At 50.9% G+C, this 22,760-nt stretch overlaps 2 protein-coding genes across 5 annotated transcripts in view; one reads left to right on the forward strand and one right to left on the reverse strand.

The window, feature by feature from the left end:
- The first annotated feature begins 1,836 nt into the window (after positions 1–1,836).
- Positions 1,837–12,810, forward strand: Mcrs1 (microspherule protein 1). 3 transcript variants are annotated; one of them, XM_013018832.1, is made up of 15 exons: positions 1,837–1,920; positions 3,591–4,040; positions 4,223–4,361; positions 4,768–4,906; positions 5,491–5,652; positions 5,773–5,882; positions 6,762–6,870; positions 7,057–7,195; positions 10,776–10,851; positions 11,128–11,156; positions 11,280–11,372; positions 11,553–11,635; positions 11,791–11,878; positions 12,134–12,261; positions 12,370–12,810. In XM_013018832.1, exons 2-15 carry the CDS (start codon positions 3,992–3,994, stop codon positions 12,454–12,456), a joined length of 1,431 nt encoding a protein of 476 aa, XP_012874286.1. In that variant the 5' UTR covers positions 1,837–1,920; positions 3,591–3,991; the 3' UTR covers positions 12,457–12,810. The 3 variants fall into 3 exon arrangements, with proteins under 3 accessions (XP_012874286.1, XP_012874287.1, XP_012874288.1); XM_013018833.1 differs by having other exon boundaries at positions 3,591–3,710; XM_013018834.1 differs by having other exon boundaries at positions 3,591–3,619.
- Positions 12,811–12,867: 57 nt separating this feature from the next.
- The window catches only part of Kcnh3 (potassium channel, voltage gated eag related subfamily H, member 3), a 17,845-nt gene continuing 7,952 nt past the window's right edge, over positions 12,868–22,760 (reverse strand). For both annotated transcript variants that reach the window (XM_013018745.1, XM_013018744.1), the window contains exons 8-15: positions 20,341–20,622; positions 19,640–19,839; positions 18,959–19,208; positions 17,016–17,230; positions 15,337–15,668; positions 14,728–14,834; positions 13,807–13,883; positions 12,868–13,708 (exon numbers count right to left, since the gene is read on the reverse strand). In XM_013018745.1, the coding sequence (XP_012874199.1) occupies positions 13,112–13,708; positions 13,807–13,883; positions 14,728–14,834; positions 15,337–15,668; positions 17,016–17,230; positions 18,959–19,208; positions 19,640–19,839; positions 20,341–20,622 (2,060 nt within the window). In that variant the 3' untranslated portion in view covers positions 12,868–13,111. The remainder of the gene's footprint in view (positions 13,709–13,806; positions 13,884–14,727; positions 14,835–15,336; positions 15,669–17,015; positions 17,231–18,958; positions 19,209–19,639; positions 19,840–20,340; positions 20,623–22,760) is intronic.

Genomic DNA, 22,760 nt, shown 5'->3' on the forward strand with positions numbered 1-22,760 from the left:
CAGCCCCTAGGTGATAAAAGTCTAAAACTAGGAATTTTTGACTCTAGAACTTGTGTTTTTAACCTGTTCTAATCACCTAGTAGGAGCCTTGGGCCCTGAGCAAAGATCAAACATGATCCATGAATCTGGTCTCCAAGAAAGCCACCCGTATTCCAAGGAATGGCAGATTATGAAAGACTACTCTCAAGCCAAGGGTATTTCATTGAGTCTGGATGAGTAATGCAGCTCTTCATTTACAGTTTTTTTGCTGGCTTCTCCTCCTCTACCTTATCTTAACTGTTGGAACACTCCCTACATTGGTCTTGGGGCTTCCTATTCTCCATCTATGCTTTCTCCCTGGGCATTTATATCCCCATCTTCACGATAATGAGTTCTTCTGTGTGTCTCTGTAGGCCTTTTCCTGGACTGAACTAGTGTGTCTACCTCTCAGACTGAACACTTCCACCAAGACACCTTACATGGAGAACTTTGAACACAGGTGGGATATGAGGAGATATACATTTTAATAAGAATACTCTGGTTTCTGTGAGTGAATTAGAGGTGAAGCAGTAAGGATGAACACTGGGAAGTCAATAAGGGAGCTCATGCCTTAAAAAGTTCTGGTGAGATGACTGGGGGTGGGGACCTGGAACAAGAAGAGGTGAGAAACTGGCAATAGGTCAGATTCTGGATATATTCTAGAGTGTCTCCATCTTTTCTTTTTCTCTGTGGAGACAGAGTCTCACTATGTAGTCCAGGATGGACTAGAACTTCTCTCGCAGTCTCCCAAGTAGCTGGGATTACAGGTATATGCTATGGCACCTGGGCCAAAGGTCTGCATCTCAGCTTGGGGCCATGGGCTTACACTAGTAATACTATTCCAGCGGCTGAGATATGAGGATCTGGGCTTGAAGCCAGGGCTGGCAGAAAAGTCCATCAGACTCTTATCTCCAATTCACCAAAAAAAAAAAAAAAAGAAAGAAAAAAAGCCAGAAGTAGAGTTGTGGCTCAAGTAGTGGAGTACAAACTTTGATAGTAAAAAACGAACTCTCAATGATAGTGCTAGGACTTGAATCAGAAACACACAAAACTGAAAATGTATGTTCATTAAATAGGTTATATTAGGTAAATAAAGTGGACTGTTTTTGGGGGTGGGGGGTAGGGGAAGTCCTGGGATTTTAACTCAGGGCGTGGGCACTGTACCAGAACTTTTTTTTCTTTTCTTTTTTTGTCGGCTGTGGGCTTGAACTCAGGGTCTAAGCGTTGTCCCTGAGCTTTTTTTGCTCAAGGTTAGCGCTCTACGACTTTTGAGCCACAGCACCGCTTCCAGGTTCCTGGTGGCTAATTGGAGAGAAAAGTCTCACGGACTTTCTGCCCGGGTTGGCATCGAGCCATGGATCTTCTCAGCCTCCTGAGTGGCTAAGGTGACAGGCGTGCGTCCCCAGCGCTCGGCGTCAGAACTTACTTATTTTTTTAATTCAAGGATAGCACTTTACCACGTGAGTCACGGCTTTTTGCTGGTTAACTGGAGATGAAAGTCTCACGGAGTTTTTCTGGCAAGGCTGGCTTCGAACCGCGGTCCTCTTATCTCAGCTTCTGGAGTGGCTGGATGACAGGCGTGAGCCACGGGCGCTCGGAGCTTCAGCTACTTCTCGTCCCAAGTCTAGTTCTTCTCTTTAGCCACCGGCTAACCTCTCAGGTAAAACTCTGCCGTTTCCCCAAATGCCGTCCCAAACGTGGAAGTTGTTTTGTTTTGTTTTACTTTCGGCTCCCCACTGCTCGCCACGCCCCCTTTACGCGCGTTTCCAGGACGAACCGGAAGAGATTGTCCCGCCCCTAGTTCATAACCCGGAAGTAGACGTACCTCACGGAAGCCGGCTTTGGTCCTGCGGCTCCTGCTGTCGCGGCGGAGATACATTTGGAGCTGGGAACCTAGGAATGGTGAGACCTTGAAATTCGGCTCTGAGGGTTCTGAGTAGAGTAGGGGGTGGGATGGTATTTCCCAGAGTGCCTCGAGGGACAACCCCTCACCCCTATAAGGCTTGGGGCCCCGCCCCGGTAGCGCCCCGAAAACCTGCGCATGCGTGGGTCGGGTTGGCCTGGACTCTGGCTCGTAGTGGCACGCATGCGCACAAGAGGCATGCAGGTGATGGGATGAACCTGAGCGTAGAAGTTGACCACGCCTGTCTGGTTTAGGCCAGCCCACGAGAGTGTTGGGCTTCCTTTAATTTTGTACGTCGAGTTACTTAGCTGACTTCGTCACCACTCTGACCCTAAGCACTTCACACTAGCGTGGTCTGATCACGCACCTTGGCGGTGCTCTAGCGGAAAGAAGGGCTGAGGGCGGGAAAGGAGGGAGCCTACTTTCTTCAATTTGCGGACGGGATCCGGTCCTTTTACCCTAAACTCTTGGCGTCACAACATTTCCCCTCCGTAACTTCCGGTCGCGACCTGCAGGACACCTAGAACAATTCGCTAAGAGACTGGTTAGAAAAGGGCACAAGTTCAATATCTGAGTTTTTTGAGTTGGAGAGAAGGCCACTGATGAATCACACAGTTCTCAAACTTTCCACAAAGTACCACACACTTCAGCAAAAACTTGTTAAGTAGGAGGAAGAAATAAAGGTTTTCTTTTCCCTGCCTTGACCTGAGAGAAATGTTTTGTTTTTTATTTTTATTTTTTTTTGTCGGTTGTGGGGCTTGAACTCTGGGCCTGGGTGCTGTCCCTCAGCTCTTCAGCTCAAGGTGAGCGCTCTACCACTTGAGCTACAGCGCCACTTCCGGTTTTCTAGTGGTTTATTGGAGATAGGAGTCTCACAGTCTCTCCTGCCCGGGCTGGCTTTGAACTGCGATCCTCAGATCTCAGCCTCCTGAGTAGCTAGGATTACAGGCGTGAGCCACCAGCGCCCGGCATGTTTTGTTTTTTAAAGAGAAATGATTTTTTTTTTTTTGGTCGGTCGTGGGGCTTGAACTCTGGGCTTGGGCCCTGGCCCTCAGCTCTTCAGCTCATGGTGATCGCTCTACCGCTTGAGCCACAGCGAACCACTTCCGGTTTTCTGAGTGGTTTGTTGGAGATAAGAGTTTCGGACTTTCCTGCCCGGGCTGGCTTTGAACCACGATCCTCAGATTTCAGCCTCCTAAGTAGCTAGGATTACAGGCATGAGCCACAGGCACCCAGCAAGAAGTGATTTTTTTTTTTAAGTGAGCCAAGAAACCCTTGATTCCTTCCAGAATGCTTACCCTAAAGCATCTACTTATGAGTAGAAATTAGAGATATCTGTGAACCCCCTGAAATAGTATGTGTTTGTACATTTTTCTGGAGTTTTCAGTTTTACCATATTCTTAAAAGAGTGACTTTCACAAAGCTACCATTTGTGTTGTGGGTTTTTGTTGTTGTTGTTGACTTTTGTAATACAGGGGAATGCAACCAGGGTTTCACACGTGCTAAGCAACCACTCTAACCCTTGAAGGGCTACACATTTCTAAGGCTAATTTTGAGAGTACATCATTATGCCTTATTTCACTCCCTGTGTCTTACTTAGTCTAGTCTGAGATGAAGCTGCCAGTCAAAAAAACCTGAGCCTCAGGAAGCCTCATTTTTTCCTTTGCAGAATCTTCTCTCATCTTCCAAGCTCACCTGGTCAGAATCCTTGGATGAGCCTGTGGGACCCTTCCTCCTAGCCCTGTGGTTTGGAACCCGTGGCTTTGTGACTGTAAGAGGATGGACAAAGGTAGTATGAGGCCAGGCCAGCTCCCCAAATGCCCGGGCATCAAGCATCTGCTGATTCCACCCTGTGCCTGGCACGTGTGTTTTTCGGTCCTGGCTGGGTATTGCCACCTCCCCCTGGGCCAGCACTACCCACGTACCTCTCGGCAGAGCCACAATTGACTGACTTGCTGTTGAGCTGCTGCTCTTTGGCACACTGCATTTTGATGGCAGAGGGAACAGTTATACCCAGAGCCCAGTGTGTCGGCATCATCAGTATGACCTGAGCACCATGTGCTGCACAACATGACACGTGGCACCAGGACAGCTGCCCAGCGTGGAAGGTCTGGGCCAGGTCTGAGCCCAGATGGGATCTGGATGGCCAAGAAACTCCCACCTTAAAACCTCAAATGTCAAGAAGGCAGAGGAGGGGTCAAGAAGGCTGGCAGGAGAAGGGGTTGAGGAGGGATCCGATGTGTAGAGGCTGGAGGCTCTGGACTCTTGGGAGGCCTTAGTTCACCATTTCTCTTTTTCTAGATTCTCAGGGGCTGTTAGATTCATCCCTGATGGCATCAGGCACTGCCAGCCGCTCAGAGGATGAAGAGTCATTGGCAGGGCAAAAGCGAGCATCTTCCCAGGCTTTGGGCACCATTCCTAAACGGAGAAGCTCCTCCAGGTAACCAGAGTTCAGAGGGACCAGGAGACAAAGAAGGCCTATGCCATTAGTCATTGAATTAGGGCTCAGGCCAGAGAATGGTTGAGTCCCTGACCTGAGTCCCTATGGGGTCTAAGCGGAGCCTTGGGCTTTTCCTGTCCCTATCAGTATCTTCCCCTGGCACTGAGGGCAAGGGAGGGACATATTCATTCTTTGACATGAAGTCTGTGTGTACAGTCAGCTGTCATCTCAGAGGACCAGCATGTGACAGTTCCATGACCACTGAGCTAGGCTCTGGTAGAAGGTGAAAGCAGTAGAATGTTAGCTACTGTAGGATCCTGCTGTGTTCTGGAAGCTGGGGCATAGGAGTGGGTTCCAGGGTGGGGTGGGGTACAGATGACTGACTACTACATGGGACCCTCCACAGGTTCATCAAGAGGAAGAAGTTTGATGATGAGCTAGTGGAGAGCAGCCTTGCAAAGTCCTCTACCCGGGCAAAAGGAACCAGCGCGGTAGAACCAGGGCGCTGTTCTGGGAGTGAGCCCTCCTCCAGTGAGAAGAAGAAGGTGAGGAACTGGGAGAGGTGGCTGGGAGGAAGGGAGAGCACTAGATTTTGTTTTCCCAAATCCTTTGCCAGCTGCCAAGAGCCCTGCAGAGGAGGCTGTGAGGACTGGTCTGCCCCAGCCCCCACCTCAGATCCCTCCCTCCTCTCTCTCCCCACTCCCTTTTCTTGCTGCACCCACTACCCTGCCAGTGCATCCTGTATCACATTCCGTGTGGGAGGCAGGGAGCATGCATCTATTCTGGGAGCAGACAGCTTGTTCTCAGCTTTGCAGGGTGTAAAAATAACCCCCAGGTGGCATTGCTCTGGCCCCAGACACTGCATCAGCAAGAGTGTTTTCCTGGTATCATCCCCACCCACTCTCCATTCTGGGGTTGAGGGTACCACCAGCAAAGAGAAGACCCCATATGGTCAAGGATTATGTCAGTGTAATTTGGTGGGGGATGGATTTTGGAAAGCTGAGCTCTCTGCCTTGCTTCCTGTTGGCTGAGTCTGCAGCTGCCACGTAATACATGAAGCTCTAGGCCTGTGTAGTCCCAGCCACCTGGATGACAGCTTTGAGTCTGTTGCAATCCTGTCTCTGCCCAGGTATCCAAGGCCCCTAGCAACACTCCTGTGCCACCCAGCCCTGCCCCAGCCCCTGGACTCACCAAGCGTGTGAAGAAAAGCAAACAGCCACTTCAGGTGACCAAGGATCTGGGCCGCTGGAAGCCTGCAGATGACCTCTTGCTCATCAATGCTGTCTTGCAGGTAATGCGTCCACCGAAAGATTATGTTCCTCTAATTTAGCCCAGCAGAGCCCTGGGGGGTGGCATGGGAAGGGCTTGTATCAATGTTGAGATTGGAACCACCCCCTCTGGGGCCTTGCAGACTAATGACCTGACATCTGTCCACCTGGGTGTGAAGTTCAGCTGCCGCTTCACCCTTCGGGAAGTCCAGGAGCGCTGGTACGCTCTGCTCTACGATCCTGTTATCTCCAAGTGAGTGGGGCTGGCTCCTTCCATGAGTAAGTACTGGGGTTACAAGAATTTGGCTACTGGTACAAGAGGGCCAAACTGTACCAGGGCCAAGGGAGGGGCTTGGGAGTCAGCATTACGAGGTCTGGCCTTGGGATGATTTGAGGACTAGGCAGACTTCACAGGGAAGCTCCTTCCTGCCGCCAGCTCCACTAGTCCTGGCTTGATGCCAGATGCAGGAGAGTCTGAAAGCACAGAAGTGTGTGAGAGAGAATGTCCACACAAATGCTAGGAGTTCCACTTCTACCACCTTGTGACTTTAGGCAGGTCACCATCCAACCTTTCCACACTGGCCTCCCACAGTTTCTTCCTCATAGGTTGAAGGAGTTGGAACAGAAGACTACCAAGTCCCCTTCTAACTTTAACAGCCAGTTTCAAATAAGCTCATGCACACATATTCCACATTCTCCCTTCTCCTCAAGTCACTTAGTTTAATGTCTTGAAAATTTGGTTGGATGCTAAGCATCCATCGTCTACTCCCCCACAGACTCCTACACCACTTAGCTGTAGCCCCGATACACTGGGAATCGGGCTGGCCTCAGTTCAGCACACAGGTGGTGTAGGCAGTTACTAGTGGGTGTCAGCTTTAGCCAAGTAAGCAGAGAGGGAGGGAGCTGCATCTAGCCTCAGATGTACCCTAGGACTGGGATTTAGAGAGCATTGGAGCTCTGGAGTTGCCTAATTTATTCATTTGTCCCATGGTGTTGCACTAAGACTTGGGCTCTCCTATTGAAGACCCAACATTTAGATTCTGGATCTTAAAAGCCTACAGGTTTTGAGAAAGTAGAAACACCAGGTTGCTTGACAGCTCTCTTTAATCCTGCTGTTTCTTCTTGTTCCCAGACTAGCCTGCCAGGCCATGAGGCAGCTGCACCCAGAGGCCATTGCAGCCATCCAGAGCAAGGCACTATTTAGCAAAGCTGAGGAGCAGCTGTTGAGTAAAGTGGGATCGGTACGGCTGAGGGCTAGGGCACTCCCTGCATGTGTAACTGTGGGACAGGGCCTTTTGTAACAGGCCTCAGGAGGATCCTAGTAACTGTTGTTTCTTCCAGCTCTCGTGGGGGCCTGAGGCAGAGGTGGGAAGGCAGAGGTGGGAGTGAGAAAGCACAGACACATACAGAATGTTTCTCACCTCCAGACCAGCCAGCCCACCTTGGAGACTTTCCAGGACTTGTTGCACAGACACCCTGATGCCTTCTACCTGGCCCGTACCGCCAAGGCACTACAGGCCCACTGGCAGCTCATGAAGCAGTATTACCTGCTGGAGGACCAGACAGGTAAAACTGCAGGAGCTGGCACAATGAGCAGGCAGGCATGAATTGTCCTGGGCATGGCTTCCTTCAAGTGTCTACAATAGTCTTTAGTTGTGTTCACTTTGCAGCAGAAACTGCTTTCATCCAGAAGGGGAAGGAACAGCCAGAATGGTCTTTGGCATCATGGTATAGGTAGTCCAAACTGCTTAATAGCTTGGGCCAAAAGTCTAGAGTTGTCTACCATGTCTCCCCCCCCTCCACCTCCCCCCAGTCCTAGCACTTGAACTCTGGGCCTGGGCACTGTCCTTGAGCTCCTTGGTTTGCTCAAGGCTAGCATTCTACCACTTGATCCACAGCTCCACTTCCAGCTTTTTGCTGGTTAATTGGAGACAAGTCTCATGGTCTTTCCTGCCCAGGCTGGCTTTGAATCGTGATTCTTAAATCTTGGCCTCCTGAGTAGCTAAGATTACAGGCATAAACCACCAGTCTCCAGACCATATCTTTTTAAATTTTGTTTTTCTTGACATAAAAATAGTATAGTATAGCTGGGTACCAGTGGTTCATGCCTATAAGCCTAGCTACTCAGGAGTCTGAGATCTGAGGATCATGGTTCAAAGCCAGCCCAGGCAAGAAAAGTCCGTGAAACTCTTTTTTTTTTTTTTTTTTGATCAGTCGTGGGGCTTGAACTCTGGGCTTGGGGTGCTGTCCCTGCACTCTTCAGCTCAAGGCAAGCGCCATACCCCTTGAGCCACAGCACCATTCTAGTTTTCTAGTGGTTTATTGGAGATAAGAGTCTCACGGACTTTCCTGCCCGGGCTGGCTTTGAACTGCCATCCTCAGATATCAGCCTCCTGAGTAGCTAGAATTATAGGTGTGAGCCACTGGCGTCAGGCTCCATGAGAATCTTATCTCCAATAAACCACTAGAAAACGGGAAGTGGCACTGTGGCTCAAGTGGTAGAGTACTAGCCTTGAGCTGAAGAGCTCAGGGATAGCACCCAGAGTTCAAGCCCCATGACTGGCAAAAAAATATAACATAAAATTAAAAAAATAGTATATGTCTATATGCATGTATATGGTATATAGACAAAACTGTCATTGAACTCAGGGCTTTACCCTTGTGAGGCATGTGCTCTACTGCTTGAGCTACCTTTAGCCCTTTTTGCTCACATTATTATTCCTGCCTTAGGAATGGGACTGGACTATAATTCCTATTTATACTTCTCACCATAGCTGGGGTGACAGGAACATGGACTTCTTTGTCCGAGCTGGCCTGAATTTATGATTCTCCCCAATCTCAACTGTCTATGTAGCTTGGATGACAGCTCTTGGTTGAGATGGGCTCTCCTGAATTTTTCATCTAGGCTGGCCTCCAACTGTGATCCTCCAGATCTCTGCCTCTTGAGTAGTTAGAATTATAGGCATGAGCTACTGGTACCCAGCCTAGTATATTCTTTATGGATAACATGCAGACAGGAGCAAAATATACAAGTCTCCATGTCTGTTCATCTTTCCCCTTTTTAACCAACCTAAAGATAACTACTTTTTCTAAGCTTTCCTGCCAATTGCTGTCCCTGTTCTTTTTCCTCTCTTCCCACCACAAAGTCTGTATTGTCCAGCAGTCCTCAGGCTGTCACCGAGACTTCACCTTCCCCAGGGGCTGCCCCTCGACTTTCACCAGCCTACACTTGAAAGCAGGCTGAACTTCAGAAATCCTGCAGTGAGAGTCTCATGTCCAGAGTGCAGTTCTGCTCCTTCTGCCTCAGTGCTACTGCCTGCTCTGTTCCACATAGTTTTTCATACCATTCTGAAAATTCTGAAAACTCGTACTGTTCTGTGCCCTTCACCCTGCTTCCAGGAAAGATTGTAGAAAATCCGCCTCACCCCTAAGGACCTTTGGTTTTTGTGGTCCCGTGCCACCCACTTCATTCTTGCAGCTTCTTGAATGCTGCTTCTTCCCCAGCCTCATCCATCATCTCAGAGTGAATGTTCACTGGATGAATTTATTTTTATTGCTAAAGCTGGCCCCTTTATCACTATTTTGGAAGTTATTGTTAACTGAAAGCTTTATCTTAAAGGTTATATATTTTTTTTCTTCCATGAATCTCTATATGTGGAGATTTAGTTTATCCTTTACTGCTTAGAGCTGGAAGTCCCTGGTCTGCAAGCTGGAAAGTCAGTTGCACAAGATTTCAGGCAGCCCTGAAGGAGAGGAGCTTAGTGGGGATGAGCACCCCACTCATCTCCCACGCAGTCTTACCTAAGGGACATAGTAAAAGGAGCATGTATGGCTCCTGTGTAGCTCCTTCCCTCAGCTGTCACTTGCTACAGAGCAGCACTGCAGTCTCAGTGCAGCAGGCCAAAAGTTTTTTTATTCTCAGATTCTGGGCACCCTATGTATGCTCACTAGGAAATTTCTTTTAAAAAGAAAAACTGTGGGCTGGGAAGGTGGCTCAGTGGTAGAGCGCATGCATGAGGCCCTGGGTTCGATTCCTCAGCACCACATAAGCAGGGGGAAAAAAAGCCGGAAGTGGTGCTGTGGCTCAAGTGGTAGAAGAGCTGAGGAACAGCACCCAGGCCCATAGTTCAGGCCCACGACCGGACTCAAAAAAAAAAAAAGAAAGAAAAAGAAAAACTTTCCATGAAACAATATTCTGAACATACTCAGTGGTCTCTAATATTCATTGTCCTATTTCATTACATTCTTAAGAATCTCATTGTTAAGCCTGGTGTCAGTGGCTCACGTGTGTAATCCAAGCTACTCAGGAGGCTGAGATCTGAGGATTACAGTTAAAAGCCAGCCCGGGAAAGAAAGTCCATGAGACTCTTATCTCCAATAAACCACTAGAAAACCGGATGTGGCACTGTGGCTCAAGCGGTAGAGCGCTTGCCTTGAGCTGAGGGATAGCGCCCAAGCCCAGAGTTCAAGCCTCACGACCGACAAAAAAAGAATCTCGGAAAGTGGCTCAATGGTAGAGTGCTTGCCTTGCATCCATGAAGCCCTAGGTTCGATTCCTCAGTATCACATAAGCAGAAAAAGCCAGAAGTGGCACTGTGGCTCAAGTGGTAGAGGACTAACCTTGAGCTGAGGAACAGCACCCAGGCCCAGAATTCAGGCCCCAGACCAGCAAAAAAAAAAATCATTCTTTAAATAGCAGGTCATGACCTACACATTGAACAGTGCTGGTTTGAGGTGGGGCAGCTCCCACTGGCACATATTTCCCAGTGGCATAGGCTTCTCAGCCTTCAGCATAGCAGGAAAAGCTGAAGCACAGAATCTGAATGCTGGCTGTGCTCAAACTAGAGTCAGTTGGTTTAAACCACCCTCCTGAATCTGTTTCCTTATCTGTAAAATGGAACTAAGGTGTAATGTCTCCCCTGCTGTCAGTGCAAAGCTGTAATGCAGAGCCTTTCACATGCTCAGGAGCCCTTGCAAAAGCCAGTTTTAATTTCCTTTCATGGATAGAACCATCTTGGCCTCCAAGTAAGTGCAGGATACTTTGTGCCGAATCAGGACCACACTCCTTTCCAGTTCTGGCTATTTCTGCTCAGCAGCTAGCGCTGGAGTAGGACCCTTGACACTCACCTCTCTGTTGTTTGTTCAGTGCAGCCACTGCCCAAGGGGGACCAAGTGCTGAACTTCTCTGACGCAGAGGACCTGATTGACGACAGTAAACTCAAGTGAGTAGCTATGGCTGTAGGTGGGATAGAGAGTGCCATATTCAGTTGGTAGGGCACCCTGGCTGCCCAGCTGGCTCACATTATAGCTGCTGGGCCCACGGTCACTGCCACACCCACTCCATGGGAATCACTTAGGCTTGCTGCCTTCTCCTTTTCCCCACCCCAACCCTGGAGAAGACGGTTCAGCCTTCTAGGCTGCTTGGTTGAAGGGGGTTTAGAGAAGCTGAGCAGCAGGTGAGCTGGCACTGGGCCTGATTTATCCTTTTCCTACCTCAGGGACATGCGAGATGAGGTCCTGGAACATGGTGAGTATACACTGATGGGGCAGAGGGGGGTGAGGGTAGAAGCTCCTTGAGTGGAGAGGATCAGAACCAATACCAGATGCTGGTAGCCTGTCTTCCTCACCCCTCTACTTCACCTCACCTCAGAGTTGACAGTGGCTGACCGACGCCAGAAGAGAGAGATCCGACAGCTGGAACAGGAGCTGCATAAGTGGCAGGTGCTAGTAGACAGCATTACAGGTGAGGAGGCCAGGGCCCTAACAGGTGCACCCTTCAGTATCCTTCACCTTGCCATATCCCTTTTGTTGCCTAGCTGGCCATTTCCCAGGCTCCAACTCCTGTCACTCATAGACCTTGCCTGTTCTCTGCCTTTCACCCATGCCCTCAAATGGGCTCCTCCTAACCCTGCTGTTCCCCCAGGCATGAGTTCTCCGGACTTTGACAACCAGACACTGGCAGTGCTGCGAGGCCGCATGGTGCGGTACCTGATGCGCTCACGAGAGGTGAGGCAGTCCCTCCCTGGCCCTTCCTGGACTATGAGTCCCTCCTGTCACAGCCCTTTGTCTAGTCCTTGGTTCCTCATCCTCTCTTACTGGCCAGCATGGACCTCCACACCCTATTGCTCAGGGCCAAGCCCTCACTTGCCCCATTTCTCCAGATCACCTTGGGCAGAGCTACCAAGGATAACCAGATTGATGTGGACTTGTCCCTGGAAGGTCCAGCCTGGAAGATCTCCCGCAAGCAAGGTACCCCTCACCCTCCTGTCCAGTGAGAAGCCATGTTGAGGTGTTTACCTAGCCTCTGACTGCCCTTTCCTGCCCTGGGACTTGGAGTCTGAGGGGAACCCACATGGACCAGTTGAGGCAACTGAAAGAGATGGTCAGATCTCTTAACTCCTAGGTTCCTTCTTGCTGCCCATGTCCTCAGGAAGCAGAGATGGACCTGGAGGCTTCTGGCTGTCTTCTGACCTTCCCTCTTCCCTTTTCCTTTCTGCCCCACAGGTGTCATCAAGCTGAAGAACAATGGAGACTTTTTCATTGCCAATGAGGGCCGACGGCCCATCTATATTGACGGCCGGCCTGTGCTGTGTGGCTCCAAGTGGCGCCTCAGTAACAACTCTGTCGTGGAGGTGAGTTGGGAGGGAGGTGGAGGCCAGGGTTTCTTACCTGGAGGGTGGCAGACTGGTCTGTGGTCCTGGTCCCACCTTTGTCCTGAGCCACCTCTTTCTTCTACTCAGATCGCTAGCCTGCGCTTCGTCTTCCTCATCAACCAGGACCTCATTGCCCTTATCCGGGCTGAGGCTGCCAAGATCACACCACAGTGAGGAATGGTAGCAGGAACTGGGGCTCTCTCTGGCCTCAGTTTTCCTTATCATTCCAGTCCCTTGAGCTGAGAACTCAGGCTTCTGGAAAATTCTTCTGCCCAGAGTGGATAGTGGGAAGTCCAGCTGCTGGCCCATTGACTGGAACCTTTGAGGCAGGGTGGGCTGGCCATGGGAAGCCAGGAGAGGCTGGAACCCTTATGCCTCCCTAGAGCCAGAGCCCCTCCCTGCCTCTCCACAGACCATCCCCTCTCCCCGATTTGCCATCCTCACTCCTATCTCCAGCGGATTGGCTTCACACTTGTCCTTTATTGTTTTCATTTTTTGTAAATAAAAATGTACCCGAGTTCCAAAGTACTTCTTTTATTTTTTTAATATAAAAAAAGGTAAGGACAAGTAGAGACAGGGGCACATGCAAGGGACAGCAGAGCTCCTCCTTGTTCTCTGCCTGCAGCCTGCAAAGCAGGATGAGGTGGTCAGTGAAGCAGGCAGAGGAGGGGCCCAGAAGTAGGACCTGTGGACTCCTCAAGGCCCTAGCATACCCTTGAGGTCCAGCGCCAAGCCCTCTTCTCCAGCAACTGTCTCGAGCCATTGATCAGCTTAGAGTCCTGAGGTTGGGCAGGTACTAATGTCTGCAGTACTGAACTTGGGCTGGCAATCAGACCCCTGTGCCTTCTTCCTGGGTCCACTGGACTGTGCCAGAGCCGTGGCAGCCAATAAGCACCATCTCTAGACTGTGGGGGTCCCAGGGCAAGGCCTGGCTCCCAGTCCCTGGTGGGGGCTCTCCAGTGCTGGCAGCCTCAGCCTGGCTCACTGGCTCTGGGGGCCCAGTCCTGGTCCCTTCCTCAGGAGGGGGTGAGGCCGGGGTGCTGGGTTCAGAGCACAGTTCTCCAGAGCCAGGGGGCTCTGATTCTGAGGTGGAGGTCCATAAAGTCGTGGATCGAGGCCAAGGGGAGCTCTGGGATGCTGGAGGACCCCAGGGCCAGGGTGCCATGAGGGGAGGGGGACCTGAGTGAGCATGGGGCCAGGTCCCACTTAAAACAGAGCCAGCTGATGGCTGCAGGCAGTAGGAGGATGCTCCAGTGTCCACACGCAGAGGCTGCAGGAGCCCAGAAATGCTGGCTGGGCATGGCCCCTCTCCTGATGCTCGAGGACATGGGCCTTCCCCCTGGGGTACCAAGGCGAGCTGCACAGCCTGTCTGAGTGACTGCAGCCCTTCCCGCATCTGCAGCACTTGCTCAGATAGTTCCATCACCTTCAGAGTGAGGAGGAGGTGAGGCCAGTGTGTCAGCCATTCCACAGCACAGAAGCCCCTGCCCTTCCCCTCCCTGCCCTCACCCCGCCCTCACCCACCGCCTTCTGCAGCTTGTCCAGTGTGTCTGTGCTCCTCGCCTCAGTGGGTCCAAGTGGAACCGTAAGCAGGCCACTTTCTGTGGAGAGCGTGGGCTTATCAACCAGGCCTTGTACAAGGCAGGCAGTGTGGGATCCAGGTCCTGATCACATTAGAATAGATCACTTTGATCAGGCAGGGCCAGACTCCAGCAGCAACCCCCTTCTGCTGTTCAAACTGCCAAGGGCAAGAAACCCTCTCCCAGAAGCCCTGAGTCCCAACACTCAGCACTCTCCTCCCTCAGGAAATTGTTCTTTGTGCCTGTCCCTTGTTCTCTCCTTCAGGGAGATGGACATTCCTGGGAGCTTTGTTTACTTTCAACCCTAGTTCCCCTGCCCTTTGTCCCTCTGTGAGCCAGACATTGTCCTAATGTTTTATACCTTTTTTTTTTTTTTTTTTTGAGCTCAACCTTGGCTTTGCTGCCTCTAGCCTCCCTTTCCATTATTTTTGAGGTAGAGTTTCGATTTATGCCCTGGTCAGCCTGGAGGCTACTTGTGCCTCCTTATGTTGCTGAGGATTGAGCATGGACAATACACTGTTTGCAGCGCATTAGTTTAGGAGTCTTGTGAGCTTTTCTGTCTGGGCTGGCCTCACCATATCCCAAGTAATTAGGATTAATGCTTGCACCACCTTGCCCAAAATTTACATGTTCTTACTCAACACACAAAAACAGCTGGACTAGAGATGGCAAGTTCAATAGCCAGAAGGCTAATACCTGGTCCCAAGCTAGACTTCACTACCAAAGCCCCATGCAAATGACACAGATATAAGCGAGGGCAAGAGGCTTCCAGGCCAACTTGCCCTCTGCCAGCTTCTCTAATATGCTCAAAGGCCCACAGGGCAAAGGGCCACCCCACCAACATACTCTGTCCTAAGTTCTGTACCTGGTCCAGGGGAGGGGCTGCTGCTACATTCTGGGCCAGACTGACCCACTCGGAAAGAGAACTTGGGTTGGTCAGAGCCACAGCCATCCTCAATGCCATCTACAACCCTGTGGAAAACAGAACAACAAATCAGTTGACAGGCAACCATTGTACTATAGGGGACAAGATGCTTTGGTGTCCACACATCAAGGCACCAGTGGCTTCAGGCACCTGAAGGTCACAAGAGAAAGCTAAGGTCTAGTTTCCATGTTTGCATTTTAGCTCAGGAAGCAAGTTTAAGTTCAAAACTCAAGAGGTCAGAGCAGGGTAAACTTTCTACCAACAGGGAATGGGACAGTTTGGAAGAATTCCTGGAGGAATCAGACTTGGACCATGCAGGCTGGGAGGATGGAATTGGGTCCAGTTGTGCACACCAGTGATCCCAGTACTCAGGAGACTGAGGCAGGAGGTTTAGAGTTCAAGGCCAGCCTAGGCTACATAGCCAGACTGTCTCTAAGAAAAGTATGCTAGTGAAAATGGGAGGCAGGGCTCAGGCTCAGTAGGGATACACCAGCTGGGGCTGGTATATTATCACCACCTTCCTGCCATGGGGGTCCAGGGCCTGCTCACCTGGGGCTCAGATCCGGGGGTACATTCCATGGCATATGGGGCAGCTGCAGCCCTTCTAGTTTCCGTGGGTGAGAAGAGGGCCCAGCCTCAGCCTTCAAAGCCCCTGCCCTGCTTGGCCTCCCTCTGCCACCTAAACGAGGTCGGGGTGCAGTTCGACGTGGAGACAGCAGCTTAGCAGCTGAGGATGAAGAAGTGCAACCAGGGGACAAGAGGGGGCTGGAAGGCTCATCCGCTGGGGCAGGGGAGGCTGTGGGGCCCTGCTCCCCATCTGTCTCCTTCTCCTCCAGTGTAGACATGAGTGTGTTGTCACCACTCAAGGAGCTGGTATCCACCTGTAGACAGTGGGGGACAGGGAATTGATGCCATCCGCCCCTGCTGTATCTCAGTCACTTCCCCTAGTAAGCCATAGTGTCCCCTAGAACAAATGAGCCATCTTTATTAAACACAATAACCAATTACTGCAACCAGGGGCCATTTGGATATTTGTAACATCATTAAAGGTCACATAAAATTATCAATACAAATAGACGGGCCACAGAGAGCTGATGAGAAATGACTTCGCAGGCCTCATATAGCTTGTGGACTGGAGATTCCCCACCTGCTAGAGAAAGAGGCCTAGTCAAGAGGAGCTGACCCACATGTCGGTCACCACATGAGGCTACCAAGCTCAGAAGGCATTAGCTGCCCCTCAATATTCCACCAGACTGTGGACATACTACCCCTCTTCTTGGTCTTCAGGCTAGCAGAACTATCCAAGAGTATGCAATATTGAAAAACTATTTGTGACCAGGTGCTGGTGGCTCACACCTGTAATACTACTGAGGAGGTTAAGAGGTTCAAACCCAGCCCAGGCAGGAAAGTTCATGAGACTCTTATCTCCAATTAACCATCAAAGAGCCAGAAGTGGAGGTGTGGCTCAAGTGGTAGTTTTGGTTTTAGCAAAAATTCTTAGGAACAGCTCCCAGACCCTGAATTCAAGCCCCAGGACTGAAACAACAGCAACAACAAAAATACCACCCAAAAGCCAAAGGTAGAGCTGTTACCAAAGTGTTAGAATAGCATTCTTGAGTGATAAAGCTAAGAGACAGTGCTCAAACCAACACACACACACACAGGCACGCATGCACGCACGCACGCACGCACTCACGCTGGTTTAGAAATATTGACCTAAACCCCAAAGTTCAGCAGAACTAGAACCATTCAGCTCCCTTCACCTAAAACTTTGCTCTGAACTGAGCCAGGGTGTCTCACATGGGGTGGCTAAGAGGGATGGCTAAGGACAGCTGGGACAGCTTTTAAAAGGCAGTGTGGCTGGGCATTGGTGGCTCATGCTTGTTCAAAGCCAGCCCAGACAGGAAAGTCAGGGAGGTCTTAGCTCCAATTAATCACCAAAGAAGCCAAAAGTAGAGTGTTGGCTTAAGTAGTAGAGCACCACTCTTGAGCAAAAAAATGCTCAGGAGGAGCACTCAGGTCTTGAGTTCAAGCTCCTCGACTGGCACCCAAAAAAATAATAATAATAAAGTTAAACAAAAAATAAGGCAATTTGTGGGTGTGAAAGGACAGTGTGGACCTCTGCCCTGGGAGGGGGGGGGGACTTTCATAGCACGCCATGCCTTTCCCAGCCCTATCCTTCAGCTCCATCACCCCAACCTCCCTACGCACATACCCAGCACCCTCACCTCCGCAGAGCCTCCAGCACCCAAGTTGTAGCTGAGCTCCCCTCGGAGGCCACGGCTGAAGCGTGGGGCAAACTCAGGATACAGTGCAAGGCTCTCATGCAGCCCAGCCAGCTGCAGACACTGCAGCACACAGTATGTCAGGCCTTTGACATCAGCATTGGCCTTTACCACCTGCTCTCGCTGGGGCAGCTCACAACCAATCAGATCGCCCTTTCCTGGGGAGAGAAAGTAGAGGTCAGCAAGCCCTGACCCTTAACTGCTGGGAAAGGGGAAGTGGGTCGCCCATCTCCCAATGTGAAGCTTTCAAGGGGCAGGAAGACACAGAGAAGCTTAGCTTATGGCCTAACTACTCCTGTTGCCTGCCTCACTGGATTTGAGTGAAGAGCTTTGGGCTCCAGGTTCTCGAATATATCCATGATCAATTTCCCCAACTGCATCTGGAACCAAAACTTCTACATCTTAGCTCTTAGACTGAACAGTCATCAGTTCTAGTGGTTCAAAAATAGTGTTTTAGTTAAGTCAGTCAATCTCTCAGGCATCATCCCAACATTTTTCTTTGTAGTATATACAGGAGATCTCAAACTCTGATTTTGGCTGGGCACTGGTGCCTCATGCCTGTACTCCTAGCTACTAAGGAGACTGAAATCTGAAGATCGTGGTTCAAAGCTAGCCTGGGCAGGAAAGGCCATGAGACTCATCTCCAATTAATCACAGAAAAAGCCAGAAGTGAAGCTGTGACTTAAGTGGTAGAGCACTAGCCTTGAGCAAAAGGAGATCAAGAACAGTGCCCAGGCCGGGTGTTCAAGGCCCCGACCTGCACCCCCCAAAAATCTAATTTTGTTTTTGAAGTTCACTTTTTTAAGTGATTCATGTATAGGTTGTCCAGGGACCAGTGTTTAGTGCCGTGTGTAGCCCAGTGAAAGTATCAGGCTGCTGAGTGCCTTCACCATTCCCAATCCTCACTGCCTCTTCTTCACAATAATAGCTGCACCTGCCTAAATCCATGGGGGTTTGCTTTCTTTCTTTTCTTTTCTTTTCTTTTTTTTTGGTGGTACTGAAGATTGAACTTAGGGCCTTGTGCTTGATAGACAGACATTCTACCACTTAAGCCTAGACTCCCAAGCCCTTTTTGCTTTAGTTTTTAGACAGTGGCTTGTATTTGGGCCTGGGATCCTCCTAACCGTGTGTCCTCCATTTCCAGAGAAGCTAGAATTACTATTATGCTTGTTTTTTTCGTTTTTTTTGGGGGGGGGGTCTGGTCATAGGGCTTGAACTCTGGGCCTGGGCGCTGTCCCTCAGCTCTTCAGCTCAAGGCTAGCACTCTACCACTTGAGCTACAGCGCCACTTCCGGCTTTTTTTTTGCTTTTTCTTATGTGGTGCTGGGGAATCGAACCCAGGGCCTCATGCATGCAAGGCAAGTGCTCTACCACTGAGCCACTTTCCCAGCTCCGTTTTTTCTTCTTTTATCTGTTTTTTTGCCAGTCCTGGGGCTTGAACTCAAGTACTGTCCCTGAGCTTCTTTTGCTCAAGGCTAGCACTGTACCACTTGAGTCACAGCTTCACTTCCAGCTGCTGCTTTTCCTCCTCTTCCCTCCTCCTCCCTCCTCCTTCCTTCCCCCCTCCTCCTTCCCCCCCCCCACTCCTCCTCATCCTTCTCCTCCTTTCTTCTTTGTAGTTTTTGTTTTGGAGATAGGAGTCTCACAAACTTTCCTGCCCAGGCTTGCTTCGAACTGTGATCCTCATATCTCAGCCTCCTAAGTAGCTCGGATTTCAGGCATGAGCCAACAGCACCCAGCAATCTTCATGTTTATTGGAAGTGTTATTTGCTCTTATCCCCTCATATATTGAGTCCTCTTAAAAGACTGTCCTCAACATTCTGCAGATCAGGAGCATGTCCCCCACCCATCCATGAGCCCTCATACCCTCTATGACCCACACAAACCTAGGATGGCAAGCACGGTGCCACCCTTGAGCACTTCCATGGAGCCGGAGCAGACAAAGTAGAGGGCCTGGAGAGCATCACCTTGGTGGATGAGGTACTCGCCAGGTGTGCAGAAGGCAGGCCGCAGAGCTAGGGACAGTGCCCGTAGGCAGCCTCGGCTTGCGGCCTCAAACAGCGGTAGCTGCAAGACCTCCTTGTGCAGGTGCATGGCGATATCTGCACGAAGCTCATCTGGAAGGCTCTGCAGCAGCTGCAGGTAAGCAGGCAGGGAGAGCTGTGGATGGCAGAAGAGCAAACCCCCTCCAGCCAGCCTTGTCTATACCCTAGCCAGCCTCAGGAGCAAGGACTGCCCCAAAGCCTCCTGTACAATGTCAAGTGGCACAGGTTGCAGCCACCGGGGGGGGCTGCTTCAGTGTCCCTGATAGTCCCTTTAGTCCCCTTGAACTGCCCTTTTGCTCTTCCAGGCCTCAGGCTCACACATCAGGGAGCACAGATAGAGCTCACAGACCTAATAGGGGCTGAGAATGGCCTCCAAGCCTTCTTGGTTGCCCTGTCCCATGATGCTGTCCCTTCAAGGGAGCCAAAGCTCTGCTTTCTTCACTCACCCCACTCTGATCCTTCAGGTTAAGTATGAACCCTTCAAGAGAAAAAAAGTGGAAGGGCCAGGAGGCCCCAGCACACCTCAGTGGTGTCGATGCCATTGTTCACGGCCCACGTGGCCTGGAAGTACTCCAGCATGCGCTGCTTGAGGGGCTTAGGGATGCGATGGATGCGGATGTAGTCTCGCAGGTCACGGGTACGGCTGTGGTACAGAAAGCGGCGGGCGTACATGCGCTGGATGATGGCCGTCACGTTCCCAAATACTACTGCGTGCATCAGGGCTGGGAAGGATGGCAAGAAGGTCATCTACAGGCCTTTTAGAATTTGGCTTGGTGCCAGGCACCAGTGGCTCCACCTGTAAATCCTAACTACTCAGGAGGCTGAGGTCTAAGGATCAAGGTTCGAGGCCAGCCTGGCCTGTGAGATTCTTATCACCAATTAACTTCCCAAAGAGCCATAAGAAGAGCTGTGGCTCAAGTGGTAGAGCACTGTCTTTGAGCAAAGAAGCACATAGACAGTGCTCAGGACCGGAGTTCAAGCCACAGGACTGGCATACACACAAAAAAGAATCTGGCTTGGCACACCCTTTTGCCATGCTGGGCACACCTGTCCTCTGCTTCCTCCCACCCTGACACTCCTAGGCAGGGCACTCAAGCCTTGTGTAGCATGGTATCTCTCCCAGCCCAGGGAAAATCATTTGCTTCCAGGAAGGTGAGAAGGGAGAAGACCCTGGGTCTACAGGCTGGAAAATGTCCTAGAAGCCCCGCCCCACTCCGCCTCACCACCAATGAGCATGGTGCAAATGGAGAAGATCTTCTCAGTGTCTGTGTTGGCAGACACGTTGCCAAAGCCCACACTGGTGAGGCTGCTGAGTGCGAAGTAGAGGGAGGTGATGTAGGCACTACGCAGTGACGGGCCACCCAGGAGCTCCAGACTTGTCCCATTGGCCTCCGTGCTGCTGCTACTGCAGTTATCACTCTGCCCAGAGCTGTTCCCTCCAATAGGGCTCCGGCCTACCAGGTAGTAGGGGGTCTCCAGTCGTCGGGCCAACTCCTGCAGCCAGCCTAGGGAGGGAGGAAGGGGCAGGCTTCAGTCAGGGCAATATATAGGGCTGCTTTAAAGGTGCAGATATCCTGAGGGTGGGAGACATCCTTGTGCCCTTCCAACCCCCCTCTGCCAGCCCACCACACTCCCGTAAGTCTCATCAGCCCTCAGCAGGACAAGCACAGAGAAGCCACCTCCCCAGCTCAGTCTTCCTCGCGCTGCAAGTGGAACAAGGAGACTCAGCCTCTTTCCCAATTTCAGACACCAATCTCTGGTAATGAGCCAGAAGGAGGAGGATAGCTAGAGGGGCAAAGAGACTGGAGAGGAAGTGATACTGACTGCATTCAGCCATAGACAGGCCCTCAAGTCTGGATGGCTGAAGCCACCTCTTCTACACTAAGCCACCTGCTCCTGCAAGCCTCCTCTCTCCGCCCTGTTCAGCCTCAACCCTCCCCACATCCACACAAACCATCCAATCTCTAGAAGGATGGGAGCACACACAGATATGGCAGAGGAGTATCCCACACAATCAAGAAAACAAGGACCCACATGTGAGCATTCTACAGATGCCAGACACCACCATGGTTACTCACATGAAAAAGGCCTATGCCCATTTGAGAGAGACAATGAGATGAGGAACTTGAGCATGGACATGTGGGAGGGGTGGGGTACATGTGCAAACAGGCTGTAGGCTGGTCCCTTCCTGTGCACTTGGGCTTATGTGTGCACATACATACACATGCTAGCCTGACTGGGCTGGAGGGTGGGCAGAGGCTGATTTTGTCCCATACCCTTCAACCCCATGCCTTGGCAGAAGGTAAAGCTGGGTACCAGAAGTCTTTCACAAGCCCATGACTGCCAAAAGTCCCCTGTGGAAGGTCTAGGGTGCTGGGTGGAGCCCATTGGAAGAGGGAGATTGGCTGAGGGCAAGTACAGCAGGCTGAAGGAGAACTGTGTGCCACACTCCCCCCAACACCTTCTGCTTGTGTCATGTGTTCCCCAAACCCCTGGACTCATCCACCCCACTAGGCCAGGTGCTTCATGGAGGCTCCAGTGCAGAAGGGCACATGACCAAGGTCAAGAGCTATGCTCCAGAGGCACCACAGAAGGGGGCTAGAACCTAAATGCTCTGGTCAGGGCTAAAGGGCCTCTTCAAAAGGAGACAAAGTTTCTTGATCTCAAGGAAAAGGAAGGGTTTTGGTACAGAGAGATCAAGAGAGGGTCATGCCTAATCAGGGAAAGACCCAGGCACTGAGCCAAATTTAGAGGAGACTTTCATAAACTACACGAGGTCGGCATGGAACGGTAGAAAACAAGACAGAGATGAGGATGGCAGGGGTTTCTCTTCTTTCAATCTTGGCCATGGGACAGAAGAGCCCTGGAGCTAATGCCAGAATGGAGCCTCTGCACAAGAAGAGTCAGGCTAGCCAGGGCTGCTGTTGAAGCTGATGGTTTTGACAGAGCTGTCTCATTTAGTATTTAGTGCATTTGAGCACTCAGCCTCTCTCCACTGGGCTAAGTGCACAGTGAATGGGTAAGGAACTACGGGCAGTGGAATCTGGGACCAAGGCAAGGAAGCACACGAAGTTTCTCCTAGCAGACAAAACTGGCTAGCAGCACCCATTCCAAGCCTCACCTCCCCCACAAGGGTCTCCTCAAGGCTGGACTCAAGGGACACTAGGCTTTGGTATCAACCCAGTTGGGGGAGCAGTTTCCCTAGAGGAGGAAGGGGAAGATGATGATATGAAGAACCTGAAAACTCTAAATGTGGATGGGTACTAGCTCTAAACAGGAGTCCACACAGGAGTTAACAGTGGAACTCAGGGGTCAACAGAGAAAGAATGACCAAGAATCATCAGCCAAGGAGCATGAGGTGGCTCATGCCTATAATCCTAGCTACTCAGGAGGATGAAATCTGAGGATCATGGTCTTTCAGAACCAGCCTGGGCTGGAAAGTCTGTGAGACTCTTATCTCCAATTAATCACCAGAAAACCAGAAATGGTACTGTGGCTCCAAATGGTAGAGCACTAACATTGAGCAAAAAAAAAGCTCATAGATAGCATCCAGGCCCTGAATTCAAGCCCCTCAGGACTAACAACAACAAAAAAAGTCATCAGCCACTCATCACCATGATCACCATGCTTATCATGGTTGGGT

Source organism: Dipodomys ordii, unplaced genomic scaffold (assembly GCF_000151885.1).
Source record: "Dipodomys ordii isolate 6190 unplaced genomic scaffold, Dord_2.0 Scaffold42, whole genome shotgun sequence".
In the NCBI taxonomy this organism is placed as follows: domain Eukaryota; kingdom Metazoa; phylum Chordata; class Mammalia; order Rodentia; family Heteromyidae; genus Dipodomys; species Dipodomys ordii.

Bases quoted from the DNA above. Each gene is read 5' to 3' on its own strand.
- Mcrs1 (XM_013018832.1), top strand. From the start codon at position 3,992: ATGACACGTGGCACCAGGACAGCTGCCCAGCGTGGAAGGTCTGGGCCA. The intron at 4,041-4,222 runs GTCTGAGCCCAG...CTCTTTTTCTAG, and splicing joins GCGTGGAAGGTCTGGGCCAG to ATTCTCAGGGGCTGTTAGAT. The intron at 5,653-5,772 runs GTAATGCGTCCA...GGGGCCTTGCAG, and splicing joins TCATCAATGCTGTCTTGCAG to ACTAATGACCTGACATCTGT.